Raw genomic sequence first — 15408 nt, 5'->3', positions numbered from 1 at the left:
GATTCATGAGTGAGCTGATATAGTGTGTGAAGGCGCCTGTGACAGAGCCTCGTGGTCCCTCAACACGCACTAACTGCCATCCCGCTGAGGGCTTCGCGCCACCCGGCCTTCGTTCTCTCTCCTCTCCCCCTAAACCGTGACCACCCCTCAAGGCCCATTCCAATTTAGCTTTTCCTTGAAATCATTGGTCGCAACCCAGTGATGGCTCATGTCACTGGCTGCTTAATAATAGTCAAGTTTTCCATCTGCTTATTTGCTTACGTTTTTGTCCTTAGGTTGGAAAGTTTCTGAAATAGGAACGTCGTTTCAAGCATCGTAGTGGGTCTGACCACCCCACCGGCGTGGGAGGTGGGCGCCCTGGGCTATGTTCTAACACGGGGATCCGTGAAGCTTTGGGGGGGGACTTCACTTTCATCCCTAAGATGGCAATAATAGCCTCCCTCACAGAGTTTCTAGGAGACTGATTTAGACATTCTGTGTGAGACAGAAATTAATAAATACTGTTGAAATAATTTAAACTGCTTCGAAATATAAAGTTCTTTACAAATGTCGGGGCGCCTGGGTGGCTTAGTCGGTTAAGCGTCCAACTTTCACTTAGGTCATAATCTCGCGGTTCGTGGGTTCGAGCCCTGCGTCGGGCTCTGTGCTGACTGCCAGCTCAGAGCCTGGAGCCTGTTTCAGTCTGTGACTCCCTTTCTCTCTGACCCTCCCCTGCTCACGCTGTCTCTCTCTCTCTCCTAGAAATAAATAAAACATTAAAAAAAAAACTTTTTTTAAAAACAAATGTCAGGCATTATATGTCAGGCATTATTTTTAATTCTCCCAAGGAGATTGTAAAAGGCTTTTTATTTACTTGCTGCTAAGAGAAACCGCGTGCGTGAATACTCCCCCATCATCCAGGTGAAGAGCAAAAGAGGCGTTCATTACACGAGGATTATAAAGTTCACTCTGGTTTTCAACAAAATTTCGTCTCTCTTCTTCCCAGGATCGAGATGACCACAGCCACCCCGTTGGGGGGCACTACCTTCTTCTCACTGAACGTGACAACCAGAGAGCAAGACTTTCTGTACAAGAGTAAGGTCAACTTGGCTTGGCAGCCAGGGGAGGGGTGTTGGGAAGAGGGTCATGGTCAGTTCCTGGTGTAGAAGTCAAGAGCGTGGGCTCTGGAGATGGACTGCCTGGGTCTCAGTCTCACTCTACCATATGCCCAGTATGCGCACTGCATGACCCTCAGCACATGACCTCTTTGTGTCTGATTTTTTTTGTCGGTAAGATGGGGATATTACTGAAGCTACCACGTAAGGTAGGTGGGAAGACCAAACAATGTAATCCGTGTTAAGAGCTTAGAATAGTCTTGATGCACACGAAGTACCTGATGAGTATTATTATTATCCTTACTGCTACTACGCTTATTATCATCAGGGAGTTTGGGGATCTAGAGGGCAATGGACATTTGACTCTCATATAAGATCTCTCTAAATGAGTCCCCTTACAATGTAACTACTTTCACACCATTAGTGTAAGGTGAAAACATCCCATCGATGCACAAGGGAGTCAATGAGTGTAGCTGGGAGTAGTCTGGGGAGACGCCTGCCAGAAATGAGGGGTCCCCAGAAGGAAAAACTTGACCACCACTCTTCAGAAAACCAATTAATTGTATCAGGGGAAGCTGGGCCCATTTCTGTCATTTCCGTGGATCTGGAATATGTCTCTGCCCATAGAACAGGGTCCCAACACCGAAGTGTGTCCCCAGCAATAACAACCCCAGACCACCGTCCTGGCAGGAAGCTGATACTGGCAGGACGTGTCTCTTCCATGGAGACCCAGAAAGTGTCACTCTTGGGACCTGGTCCCACGGTAGCCGGTGGGAAGACCTACAGAAACCTGCGGACGCATTTCAAAACAGCTCTCAAGGGAAATGGAGGGTAGCTAGAATCTGTCAGCAAATGGGAATAATTCTGCTTTTATTTAACTACAAGTAGTGATTCTCAACTAGGCAATTTTGCCCCTTAGATAAGACTGCCAGATTTAGAAAATAAAATACAAGACACCCAGTTCAATGTGAACTTAAGATAAATAATATTTGGGGGCGCCTGGGTGGCTTAGTGGGTTAAGCGTCCGACTTCCGCTTAGGTCATGATCTCGCGGTTCGTGGGTTCGAGCCCCGCGTCGGGCTCTGTGCTGACTGCCGGCTCAGAGCCTGGAGCCTGTTTCAGAGTCTGTGACTCCCTCTCTCTCTGACCCTCCCCTGCTCACGCTGTCTCTCTCTCTCTCTCCTAGAAATAAATAAAACATTAAAAAAAAAAAAGATAAATAATATTTGTTTAACTTAAGGACATGCCAAGCAATATTTGAGACATACTAAAAAATAATTCATGATTTATCAGAGGTTCTCATTTAAGTAGGTATTCCATAGTTTATCTGGCCACTCGACTACCAGGGGACATTTGACAATGTGTGGACACTTCAGCCTGTCACAGCTGGTAGGGAGGGAGAAGAAGTGTCATTGACATCTAGAGATGTTGCTAAATATGCTACCGTCCACAGGACAGTCGCCGTAACAAAGGATTATCCGAACAATGCTGAAAAACCATGAACTAAAAGTATCATCACCAGGCTCCCCAGGAAGGAAACAAAAACAGTGATCGATTCCCCACCCCAACCCCTCTTTCTTTCCCTCCAGTCTTTCTTCCTGTGAATATTTGCACATAGTCTTACTTTTGTTTTTGTTTAGTAAACCTTTTGTAAGAGCATTGAGTACATTCCAAAAAATGCACGAATCATAAGTGCGCAGCTGGATGAATTTTCACAAAGTGGACACGCTTGTGTAACTGGCCCCCAGATCGAGAAACGAACTACCACCAGTATCCCACAAGCCCCAGCACCCCGTGCCGCTCTGTCCCCACCTGTTCCAGGGAAGCTGCTGCTCTGATTTCTCACACCCAACCTTAGTTCTGCCTGGTTTTGAGCTTTATGTAAATGGAAACATACCATATGTACCCTTTTGGGTCTGGCTTCTTTTACTCAACATTATGTTTGTCGGTACATTTTTCAATGGTTGCAACATAAGGCGTGTATGTGGGTGTGTATCATATTCTGTTTTCCACACATCATTCAAATTATAGTGTGTGGGTGTGTATCATATTCTACTTTCCACACATCATTCAAATATAGTGTGATATGAGCTAGGCACGCCACACCTTATTAAACCAGTCCTGTATCTGGAATATAAGTAGTGTTGTAATTAACATCATCATTCATATAGCTTTTTCTGTATTTAGGATTATTCCCTAAGATAAACTCCCCAGAATCAAATAGATTGGCTTAAAGTCTGACACCCCCCCCCTTTGTGTGGGGAGGTTGTATTTCAATATCAATTCTGACAAGGATGTTGATCTTGAACATGGAATTAGAGCTGGACATTGGGACCAGGCATTCATATTGAAATTAGAGTCTGAGATATTAAGCTCCAAGGACATTCCCCATAGCCTTGTTTTTAATAGTGTAAAATTGAAAACAGCATAAATCTTCTCAGTACAGAATTGGTAAACAAACCGTGGCACATCCAAACAATGGAGTGCTACATGGCCATCAAAAGTTGTGGGAAAAAATGTAATTACGTGGAATGATGATCAGGATATTTTTGTAAAACTGTGTATGGAACGTGGTTCCATTTTTATCAAGTGCATGTTCTTCCACTTTTATGACTGTTTCCTTGAGGTGGATTTTCAGACATAGGATGAACACCGTTATTCAAAAAAGATTGGTAGATAGGTATTTAATATGCATATATGCATATACATGATCACCTCGGGGAATGTCCACCTGTGTAGATGATGAGCAGTTCCCTGGGGTGATGAGTTCTTTATCCTCCCCCCACCCTTTTTGTGCTTGTATTTATATTTTCAGGATACAACTACAAAAATCACATATTAGTTTTGTATCATCAAGAAGAGGGAAAGGCGTTTTGCTTGCCTGTTTTCAGTTTGCACGTTTGCCATTTCCACCCCTCTCCTCGTAGGCTCTGGAGCCATCGTTGCAGCCATTGTGGTCGTTGTCATTGTCATCTTCACCGTGGTTCTGATCCTGCTGAAGATGTACAACAGGTACGGGATGCCTGGGCTCTAGATGGTCTTGTCCCTTTGGTGATGTCAGAATGAATGGGAACTGACACTGTGGGCACCAGTCACGTGCCCAGCAGTGTCCCTAAGTCTATCGTCAAACACTCTAAGCCTTTGAGTATCCTTTTTTGACATGTGTTCTGCTGTAGGAACTTCATGGTAATATTTTTGTATCTGGAGAAATATTATTTTAAACACAATAATCATAATGACAATGATAATGGCCTTGTGCACTCTGGGAAGCCCTTGTATGTAACTTACAGTGATAGAGGAATATTTCAATCCTTTTCTCTCAGGGAGCCTTCTGCTAGGTTGTGTTGAAGAGACTATGTAAGTATTTGAGGTTTCAAATACTAGAATGCCTGTACCCTCACCACCACTTTCTGGGAACAAATGAGACAAAATATAGTTTGGTTTCATAAAGAATGGATGCTGGGGCACCCAGGTGGCTCAGTTGGTGAAGCGTCTGAATTCAGCTCTGCTCACGACCTCACGGTTTGTGGTTTCGAACCATGTGTCAGGCTCTGTGCTGACAGCTCAGAGCCTCGAGCCCGCTTCAGATTCTGTGTCTCCCTCTCTCTCTGCCCCTCCTCTGCTCATGCCCTGCCGCCCTCTCTCTCAAGAATAAATAAACATTAAAAAATTTTTAAAGAAAGAATAAATGTTGTGTTATCACCTTACATGTTAGCGGCTCTAAGTCACAACTTTGCTAGAAGGTTATTCGTTCCAGGCAAGAAATCAAAATAAAGAGACTATGAATACAGCCACATCATAGAAGACTAGGAAGCCATTAAAAAAAAAAAAAAAGATATTGTAGAAGGGTGTTTATTGATGAAGACAATCATTTACTATATATTGTCAAAGTTTACAAAAATAATGTGTATGTTATGATTATACATGTGGATTACACACATACACTCAAAGATTCATAGGATACACAGCAAAGAATTGACAATCAGTGTATCTGCATGATGGGCTTGCTAGCCGGTTGGCTGGTTTTTACAGAGGTGTAAACATGCATTGTTTCTATAATGTTAATGTTATTTATAAAACATTTTATATGTTTTATATTATATATTATGTATATAATATATGTATATCACGTATATAACATATATTGACCTCTTACTATGTGCCAGGCATGATTCTAAGCTCCTTATGTGTAGTAACTCATTTAATCCTCACAACAACCCCACAAGGAGGTAATTCTATATCCCCCAATTTTGTGGGTGTGACACAGGCAACAGGAAATGAGCTAACTAGCCCAAGTTTATGCTCAGCCCTTTGTGACAGAGTTGGGATTCAAACCCAGTACATGTGATTTCACAGAAAATGCTCCCACCACTACATGTAATAATAACAACACTTAATAGGTTATTATTAATATTGGGGGGTGGGTATTGCAATGTGGATCTATCCCAGACCAGGAAGTGGCATCAAACCACCATGTCTGCCCTTCATTCCTGTCCATCATTGCTGGCGCTCTGAGCCTGTTTTCTGGGTTATGATTTTGAAGCGACTCTAGTTATCTGTTTACAGTGATGCCTGGGCTGAAATTCAGAGACCAGCATTCAGTCTTTGGTCTCTTCAAGGAAGCCAAGTCATTTAACCTCTCTGTGCCTTGATTTTGTCATCTTTATTTTTTTAAGTTTATTTATTTATTCTGAGAGAGAGAGGGAGAGAGCAAGTGAGCAGAGGAGGAGAAGAAAGAGGGAGAGAAAGAGAATCCCAAGCAGGCTCCACACTTTCGGCATGGATCCCGATGCAGGGCTCAAACTCACGATCCATAAGATCATGACCTGAGCCGAAATCAGGAGTCTGGTGCTTGATGACTGAGCCACCCAGGCGCCCTTGTTTTTTTAAAGTCGGAGGGTCTCCAAGTGTGATAACTGAGTGGTGATTCCATGGAGAATGCCCTTGTTTTGAGAATATTTAGGGAGGGAGTGGTATGACATTTGCCACAAACTCAAATGGTTCATGACTTGAAAAAAAAAAAACCTGTGCGTGTGTGTAAATAGAGGTGGTGGGGAGAGAGAGAAGGTAAGCGTCGCAAACTGCTAGCAATCAGAAAACTGTTCCATGAAGGATATTCAGATACTGATTATACTGTTTATGCAACTTTTCTGAGCCTTTGAAATTAAAAAAAAAAAAAAAAGAATTATGTTAGGTAAATAAGATCAAATTTCATGCAGACATTAGAGCTGATGATTGTTGGGGTGCCTGGGTGGCTCAGTCGGTTAAGCGTCCGACTTTGGCTCCAGTCATGATCTTGCAGTTCATGGGTTCGATCCCTGCATTGGGCTCTGTGCTGACAGCCAGCTCAGAGCCTGGAGCCTGTTTCAGATTCTGTATCTCCCTCTCTCTCTGACCCTCCCCTACTCATGCTGTCTCTCTCTCTCTCTCTCTCTCTCTCTCTCTCTCAGAGAAATAAATAAAACATTTCTTTAAAAATTTTTAAAAAAGGAACTGATGATTGTTATCAGTCATTGAATTTTCTGGCATATAAAAGGAAGGACTGGATATACATTTTAAGCCCACTCTTCTCAGCTACATAAAAAGGTCTTAAATATTTCTAGCAATAAACCTAGGAAGCACAACAAAACTGCAGAATTTAACCCACACTACAACTTTGGACAGAAAAAAAAATGTAACATCTTCATTTTTCTCTAATGTAGTCACCTATCTGACACCATTCGTTAACAGGAAAAATTAAGTATCTAATCTAGGTTACACAAAAAAATGGAAGGGTCAGACTAGCTGATGTCTAAGGTCCCTCCCAGTTGTAAAATTCTGTGGTTGGCCATCAAGCAATGTGATTTAATGATGATCTACGTCAGTCTCCTCGTCAGAGTCAAAATCATTGAGTCTACGAGGCAGGAGACTCACGCACGCATGCGTATCTCGTTCCAGGAAAATGAGGACAAGGCGGGAACTGGAGCCTAAGAGGCCCAAGCCAGCATCCCCTTCTGCCTTGGGCCCAAACAGCAACAGCAGCCAACACCCCGCAGCCGTGACCTTCAGTCCTGTTGACGTCCACATGGAGACTCGGTGACCCCCACCCTGGTGCTGTCTTGGCCACCATCCGAAGAGCCTTCTCCAGTCAAGACCCAGAAGCACATTTCTCCTCTGGCAGCTTCATTGAGTTCCTTCCCGCCGACAGGGGTGTCTCTTATACAATTCCTGACGCTTCAGGCATGAACCCCTAACCCTGTCCCCCCTGCCCCTCCCTAGCTATGTCCATATCCCTGTTGCCCCCCTTCCAAAAAGCTGTGGAACATTCTTTTGTGATCTGATGAGGCAGACCCATGTTGGGAATCCACTGAAATGGATGTGGCTGTCTTCCCCAAACACAGTTGCTAGACGGACAGACAGACAGTGCAGGAGTCTTCTAGTCAGGAGGCAGGGGTGAGGGTCTGCCACTGGGGTCATCTCAGAATAAGTACTGTCTATATTCACAGCTTTACAAAGTATTCAGTCCCATTAATCAGGCACAGGGGAACTAACTTGTTAACTTAGGCTGACGTCAACTTGGGCAAACTAACCAGTAAACCAACTTGTTAATTGATAACTTGTTTCATCATAGATGATTGCCAGCTAGCTCATGACAGCCGCTCTGCACGTTTCTCCCTCTTTAAGAAAGGTTATGGGGAAAACCAAATTCTTCTTGAAAGGTCTCTACTTCATGTGTAAAGAGTCTGAGAAGGACTAGCGTGACCTTGAGGAATGATGGCCTCTAAGACAAAAGCTTATTGCAGGGTCCCTGGGCCTTGAATGAGTCTCGGGCTAGCCAGAGGGCCCCTCTTCTCCCTTTGGGGCTGGGGTAAGCCTGACTCAGTCTCATTTCCCAGCTCTCCTCTATTTGGATTCCTGGCAATCCTCTCTCTCCAGGTAAACCTTCCCTCCAAGGACCAGTATTAGAGACTGGTTAAGATTACAACCCTGTGTACGTTACCTACGCCCTTCGCGGTCACCTTCCTGGTCACCTTACAGAGATTCAGGGCACATTCAAAGTAACACATTTGCAAACCATGTTTCTGTACAGAGCTGATCTCTTCAACTCCTTAGCCTGGAGAACAATGTGTTGAGAGGGGAGAGCATTTTTGAAATTAAGACTTGTCTTCCAAGACCCACCCCCTGGTCATGTGGCCTTGGAAGAGACTTGAGCACTCACTCCATAGTGGGTTTGCCAACCACAGGGTGGGAGTGATGACCTCTGCCTCACAGGGTTACTATAATTAGCCAAGGACTTAGTGAAGCAACTCGGGGAGTGTCTGGCACCCAGTAGACGCTTAATAAATGAGAGTCAGTGTTATTACAGTATTTCTTCAATTACAATACATCTATTCACACGTTAATGATTCTGAAATCAGAATATGTCTTTAAATTGTTGGGTGCATTAATGTAGTTGTATTTTTTCTCTCTCAAAAAGCTGTTTTTTATACAATTGAAGGCATCTTGGAAGCAAGGTAATAAATCCTTATCCTGTTATAGAAAGTGACATGCGCTGACCTTTAACCTCAAATTCTAGGAGTCTCTTCCTCTCGGAGTCAGAAATCTCTTCTGAGGGGAAATTGAGGGTCAGGAAGGTAAAGAAGACTGACTCGGGGTCACAGAGTCATGCCATCCCACTATAAAAATGCTCGCTTGAATATGTCTGGAAAAATACTTGCAAATTCTTCCTCCTCAAACAACATCTGCCCCTACTGTGTTTAAATATCCACCAAGTACCAAGTACTTGGCAAGATGCTTACACATAAATTGTCCCATAGGATTTATTTTTCCTAATAACCCTGGGAGGCATTATTTTTTTCTGTTTGCAGGTGACAATTGCAAACTCAGAGAGAAAGGTACTGGCCCAAAGTCCCACAGCTAGTAAGGTGCAAAGACAAGACTCAGACCCATGTCTCTTTGACTCCAAAGTGCCTCTCTCTCTTTTGTTCCAAATTCTTCTGTAACCTCCCAGCTCAAAACACAGAAGTATGGGGCGAACAAGAGGAGGACAGGGGTCCATGTGTCTGAGCGGAAGTCAGGAGTCTAGCTTCGAAACTAACAGTGGGGGCAAAGTCACTCTGGTAGCCTCCTTTGAGTTTCCATGATTGGAGCCAAAGGACCACTCTCTAAACTCATCGAAGCTCCAAGGATTCCCATTTCACTTCCCCTACCACTTTGTCCAAGAAGCAAGGAGTGGAATGGTATCCAACCAGGACAAAGCCATTTCCTTAAGGACTCAAATAGATAGGTTTCCCAAAGATATTCTGCTTTAAAAAAAATGTTTGGAATGTTCCAGCCCTAAAACCAAACTCTTCTGTCCACAGTGAAATCTTCTTGGAATTACTAGATGAATTATCTTCTGGTGTATTGTTGTTCTGCTAAATGAAAGCTTGGAGATGGAGGAGGGGGGAGAGGTAAGAGGGAGGCCAAGGAAAGGGTTTTAGTGTTTTGTTTTTAACTGATGAAGATAACTCAAAAATCCTTTAAGGGCCCCTATGTGCAAGTTGAGGTGCTACTAAACACATTAAGTCATGGTCCTCACTTGCAAAGAGTCTGCCACTGGTCTCCTGAGATGGGGATCTCACAACACAGTGGAGTATTTCATTTCTGACAGGTGCCTCTCCTAACTGAGCAGATGCTGCCTTATTGGGCCACTGAGTCAATAAAAGATTTTAAACATCTAAAGAAAAGTGTCTAAAAATAAAGAGGTTTAAATCAACCATTCCTTGAGTTGACTTCAATTACATTTAGAGTTAACAAATACCTTTCCTAAGAACTTCCTTTCCCTGACACTGTAAGTAGGGTCCTGTGGGAAAGCCTGAGCTGTTTCAAACTGGGCCATTGCTTCTCAAGGCTCCAGACTCTGAGCTGGATGTCAGCATAGAGCCCGATGCAGGGCTCAAACCCACGAATCGTGAGACCATGACCTGAGCCAAAGTCGGACGCTTAACGGACTGAGCCACCCGGTGCCCCATGAATCCCATTTCAAAGCCTGCTGTTAAACACAAGACAAACTGAGATGTCAAAGTTTGAGGACCCCTGAGAGAGAAAGAGACATCAGAATGCAACCCAAGTCCTCAGTAATGATGTTTGCCATTAACTAAGCTCCTACCTAATGTGTTCCAGATATATGAGTATATATATAACGTATATATTGTACATATAGGCCTTTTATATCCACCAGCTCCTCTCAACACTACCATTCGCATGCATAGGTGCCATCATTAGTTCTATTTTCTGGATAAGGAAATGGGAGATAGCTTGTCATTGGGTGATACAGTGGACATGTGTCATTTTTTTGGTGGCCATTCTTGCATTTGGGGAGTCTGCTACTTTAAGAGGCAAGAACACCTCCTGCTAAAGCTGAAAAGGACAGACCCTCATTTTCCCAGAGTCCCTTGCTGCTAGGGCAAGGGCACAGCGCCTAGGCCTTGCCAATTGGGCACTCCTGCTGTGGACTTTGAATCAAGAAGCTGGTATGCTATGGGCTGGTGTGTTGGCACGCAGCCTTGCAAGAGGTGCCACGTCAGGGTCCCAGCAGCCACGGCAGCCTCATTCTTGAGTCTAGGCCAGTGTCCATGGACTTGGCTATGTGAGCTTAGCGTAACAGCAGCAGCCATGGTGTCTGTACCAAACTAGTTCTTTAGTATGATGTTAGGCACCCTACCTGACCGCATACCACTGAAGGGTCTAGCCTTCTGGAAATCCCAGCAACTTCCTCATCCCTTCCTCTGCTTAAATGGGCAGTCACTTCCAGCTGCTAGTACCGAAGTAAACTGTGTGGCTGTAAGGGACTTGCTCATAGCCACCTACCTCGGAAGTGGCTGGCACCAGGACCCGGTCTTCAGAGCTCTCGCTCTTTCCTTACACAAGCTTCCAGCTGAGGCTACGTGATCAAGGGATCCACAAAGTGCTATGGAATTGTAGAGAAGGTAGAGTTGCCTCCAATTACATGTATCTCAGAGACTTTGTGACTATTAATGAGGAAATATATTAAAAAGACCTGGAAGAATGGGTAGAATTTTTAAAATTTTTTTTATATTTAACATTTATTTATTTTCAAGAGGCAGAGACAGAGCATGAGCAGGGGCGGGGTAGAGAAAGAGGGAGAAACAGGATCCGAAGCAGGCTCCAGGCTCTGAGCTGTCAGCACAGAGCCCGATACAGGGCTCGAACCCACGAACCGCAAGATCATGACCTGAACCAAAGTCAGACACTTAGCTAATTAAGCCACCCAGGTGGCCCTTTTTATTTTATTATTTTTTTAATGTTTATCGTTGAGGGAGAGAGACAGAGACAGAGCAGGAGCAGGGGAGAGGCAGAGAGAGAGGGAGACACAGAATCTGAAGCAGGCTGAACTGTCAGCACAGAGCTCAACGTGGGGCTTGAACTCACATGCTGTTGAGATCATGACCTGAGTGGAAGTCGGACACTTAACCGACTGAGCCACCCAGGCGCCTTGACATTTCATTTCTCTTGGGCATTTGCCTTAGCAGTGGAATTGCTGCATTATGTGATAACTCTGTTTAATCTTTGAAGAAAATGCCAAACTCTTTTTTGAAGTGACTGCACCATTTTACATTTCCACCAGCAATGTAGGAGGGTTCCGACAGCTCCACATCCTTGCTAACATTTTATTATCCATCTTTTTTTTTTTTTAATCACAGCCTTACTTGTGGTTATGGAATGGTATCTCATTATGATTTCAATTTGAATTTCCCTAATGACTGACAATGCTCAGTGTCTTTTCATATGCACATTGGCCATTTTATATCACTTTTGAAGAAATGCTTAGTCAAACCCTTTGCCCATTTTTAACTTGGGTATTTGAGGTTTTTAAATTAATGTTATTGACCTGTAAGAATTCTTTAGTATTCTGGTTACAAATCCCTGTAGCAGATGTATGATATACATCTGCCATTCTGTGGGTTGCCTTTTCACTATTTTTTTTTTTTTACAAATNACCTTTTCACTTTCTTTAACTTTCACCTTTGCAGCACAAAAGTTTTTCATTTTGATAAAACTCAAGTTCTCTTTTTTTTCTTTTGTCACTTGTGCTTTTGGCATTATATTTAAGAAACCATTGCCTAATCCAAGGTCATGGATATTTACTCCTACATTTTCTTACAAGAGTTTTATGGTTTTAGTTCTTACATTTATGTATATGACCCAGTTTGAATTAATTTTTGTATATGGTGTGAGATAGGTATTCAATTTCTTCTTTTGCTCGTGGATATCCAATTGTCCCAACACTATTTGTTGAAAAGACTATTTTAGCCCCATTTAATTGACTTGGAATCCTTATCAATGCTTAACTGACCATAAATACAAGGATTTATTTCTGGACTCTGAATTCTGTTTCATTGATCTTTATTTCCATTCTTATGCCAGTCCCACACTGTCTTGATATGTAGCAAGTTTTGGAATCTGGAAGTGTGAGTCCTCCAACTTACTTTTTTCTTGTCCAAGATATTTTGGCTATTTTTTTTTCTTGCTCAAGGTATTTTGGCTATTCTGGGTCCCTTATATCTCTACGTGAATTTTAGTATTAGCTTGTCAATTTTTCAAAAATGGCAGCTGCATTGAGCTCGTAGATCATTTTGGGGAGTATTGCCATCTTAATCATATTAAATCTGATCCATAAACATGGAATGCTTTTCCATTTATTTTGGTCTTCTTTAAATTTTTTCAGTGGAATTTGTAGTTTTCGTTGTATAAGTCTTGCATCCATTTTGTTAAATTTATCCTAATGTTTTATTCTTTTTGATGCTATTGTAAGTGAAATTGCTTTCTTAATTTCCTTTTTAGGTTGTTAATTGCCAGTGTATATAGAAATCCAACTGATTTTTGTGTGTTAATTTCATATCCTGCAACTTTGCTGAATTTGTTTGTTAGCTCTGATAGTTTTTTGTGTAGTACCTTTAGGGTTTCTACATATAAGCTCAGGCCATTGTGAATAGAGACCATTTCACTTCTTCCTTTACAATTTGGATACTTTTTAACTCTTGTTCTTGCCTAACTGCTCTGGAAAAGCAGAAGTTAAAACTTCCAGTACAATTTTGAATATAGGTATTAGGAGCAGATATCTTTGTCTTCTTCCTGGTCTCGGGGGAAAACAGCCGACCTTTCACCATTAAGTGTGATGTTAGCTGTGTTCATAGATGGCCTTTGTTACATTGAGGAAATTTACTCATATTCCTAGCTTAAGTGTTTTTATCAGGAAAGGGGGTTGAATTTTGTCAAATGATTTTCAGTATCTATAAGATGATTATATTGTTTTTGTCCTGTATTAATATGGTATATATACTGCATTAATGGATTTTCATATGTTAAACCAAACTCTCATTGCTAGAATAAATTTCAATCCTGGCATAAGATCCTTTTTATACATTGCTAGATCCTTTTTGTAGTATTTTGTTGAGAATTTTCTTTTAATTTTTTTTAATGTTTATTTATTTTTGAGAGAGAAACCATGAGTGGGAGAAGGGCAGAGAGAGAGAGAGGGAGACACAGAATCTGAAGGAGGCTCCAGGCTCTGAGCTGTCAGCACAGAGCCCAACGCGGGGCTCGAACCCACGAACTGTGAGATCATGACCTCAGCCGAAGTCGGACGCTCAACCGACTGAGCCACCCAGGCACCCTGAGAATTATTGCATCTATATTCTAAGAGATATTGTCTATAATTTTCTTCTGGTGTCTTTGTTTTAGTACCAGAGTAACACTGGCCTCAGAGAACGAGCTGACAATGTTTCCTTTTCTATTTTTTGAAAGGATTGATGTTAATTGTTTAGACATTTGGTGGAATTTACCAGGAAGGCCATCCAATTATTTGAGCCTGGGCTTTTCTTTGTTGGAAGTTTTTGCTGTTGTTTTTTTAATTACTATTACTAATTCAATCACTTTACTTGTAGATCTATTCAGGTTTTCTATTTCTTCTTCAGTCAGCTTGGTAATTTGTGTCTTTTTAGGAATTTGTCCATTCCATCCAGGTTAGCTAGTTTGTTGGGATACAATTTTTTATAGTATCATAATTCTTTTTATTTCTGAAAGACCAATAGTGATGTTTCCTCTTTCATTTCTGATTTTAGTCATTTGAGTCTTTTCTTCCTTTTTTTTCCCCCTTGGTCAGTTCATCTAAAGGTTTGTCCATTTTATCGATTATTATAAAGAACTGACTTTTGGTTTTGTTGATTGTCTCTCTATTATTTCTCAATTGTGTCTGTCTTTCTAAATCTATTAATGGTGTGTTTTAATGAAAATGAGTTTTTAACCTGAATGGTAATTTACCAACGTTTTCCTTTATAATTAGTACTTTTTTATCCTGTTTAAGAAATTTGCCTACCTAAAGGTTTTGAAATTTTTTTCTCATATGTTTTCTTCCAAAAGTCTTAGTCCTTTACTTTTCCCATTTAAATATACAGTCCATCTGAAATTGATTTTGGGGTGTGTGCAAGGTAAGGTCAAGACTCACTCCTTTCATGTAGAATCCTATGGACCCAGAATGCTTTTTTGAAAAGACCATTCTTCTTTCCCCTCCCTCACTGCAGTATCAACTTTCTCATGAATCAAGTAACTGAATGCATGTGGTTTGGGTAGAAATTTTATGGACAGGAATGGTTAGGTGGGGGAAAGAAAGGCAAGAGTAAAACATGGAAGTAAAGGAAGACCGTTGAGTTCACTTGCTCTTTCTTGCTTGCTCACATTCATGAGATCCAGCGGTAAGCAAGACAGATACGGTTCCTGACCTCACAGAACGTATCATGTAGCAGGGAAGAGAAACCACTAAGCAAACAAATACAATGTGGGACTGCCATTTTGTGACAGGAGGAATTTCAAGGTTTTACATAAGCCTCTCGCCGGCGTATTACATGTAAACTAAGAGCAAGATTGAACTGGAGTGAGTCCAGGAAAGAGTGGAAAGTTAGAAAGAGAGTGCAAGAAGACAGCCCCGCTACAGAGAGGAAGCTTCAGTCTAGCGCATGTCCGAGGGAGCATGGGAGATGGGCGGGGAAGAGAAGGGGGGCTCCAATATGAAGGATCTCCAATGCTTGGTTATTTTAAAGGCAGTGGGGAGCCACTGAAGGTGCTTGAGCTTTGGAGTGACAAGATCAGATCTGTGCTTTCGGGAGACGAATCCTGCTACCGAGTGCAGAATGGATTGGCGTGGGGGAGACTGAGAGGCTGGGAAGACAGAGTCCGTTGCAAGCAGTAACAGGCACATCTGTGTATCTGTTAGTTTGTAAATGCTTTTTCTAAATAGCCCTCTAATTGTAAAGTTTTGTGCTTTTCCCTGTTT

The 15408-nt window shown here is 42.2% G+C and overlaps 1 protein-coding gene across 1 annotated transcript in view; it reads left to right on the top strand.

Annotated features, from left to right (window-relative positions):
* The window catches only part of NCMAP (non-compact myelin associated protein), a 33622-nt gene extending 23790 nt beyond the window's left edge, over window positions 1-9832 (top strand). The window contains exons 2-4 of the mRNA XM_077775706.1: window positions 986-1074; window positions 4022-4106; window positions 7032-9832. Coding sequence (XP_077631832.1) covers window positions 993-1074; window positions 4022-4106; window positions 7032-7173 — 309 coding nt within the window. The 5' untranslated portion in view covers window positions 986-992 and the 3' untranslated portion in view covers window positions 7174-9832. The remainder of the gene's footprint in view (window positions 1-985; window positions 1075-4021; window positions 4107-7031) is intronic.
* The last annotated feature ends 5576 nt before the right edge of the window (window positions 9833-15408 follow it).

The sequence above is a fragment of the Crocuta crocuta genome, unplaced genomic scaffold, assembly GCF_008692635.1.
Source record: "Crocuta crocuta isolate KB4526 unplaced genomic scaffold, BGI_CrCroc_1.0 scaffold127, whole genome shotgun sequence".
Taxonomy (NCBI): domain Eukaryota; kingdom Metazoa; phylum Chordata; class Mammalia; order Carnivora; family Hyaenidae; genus Crocuta; species Crocuta crocuta.
This window is presented reverse-complemented; position numbering and strand designations above follow the sequence as displayed.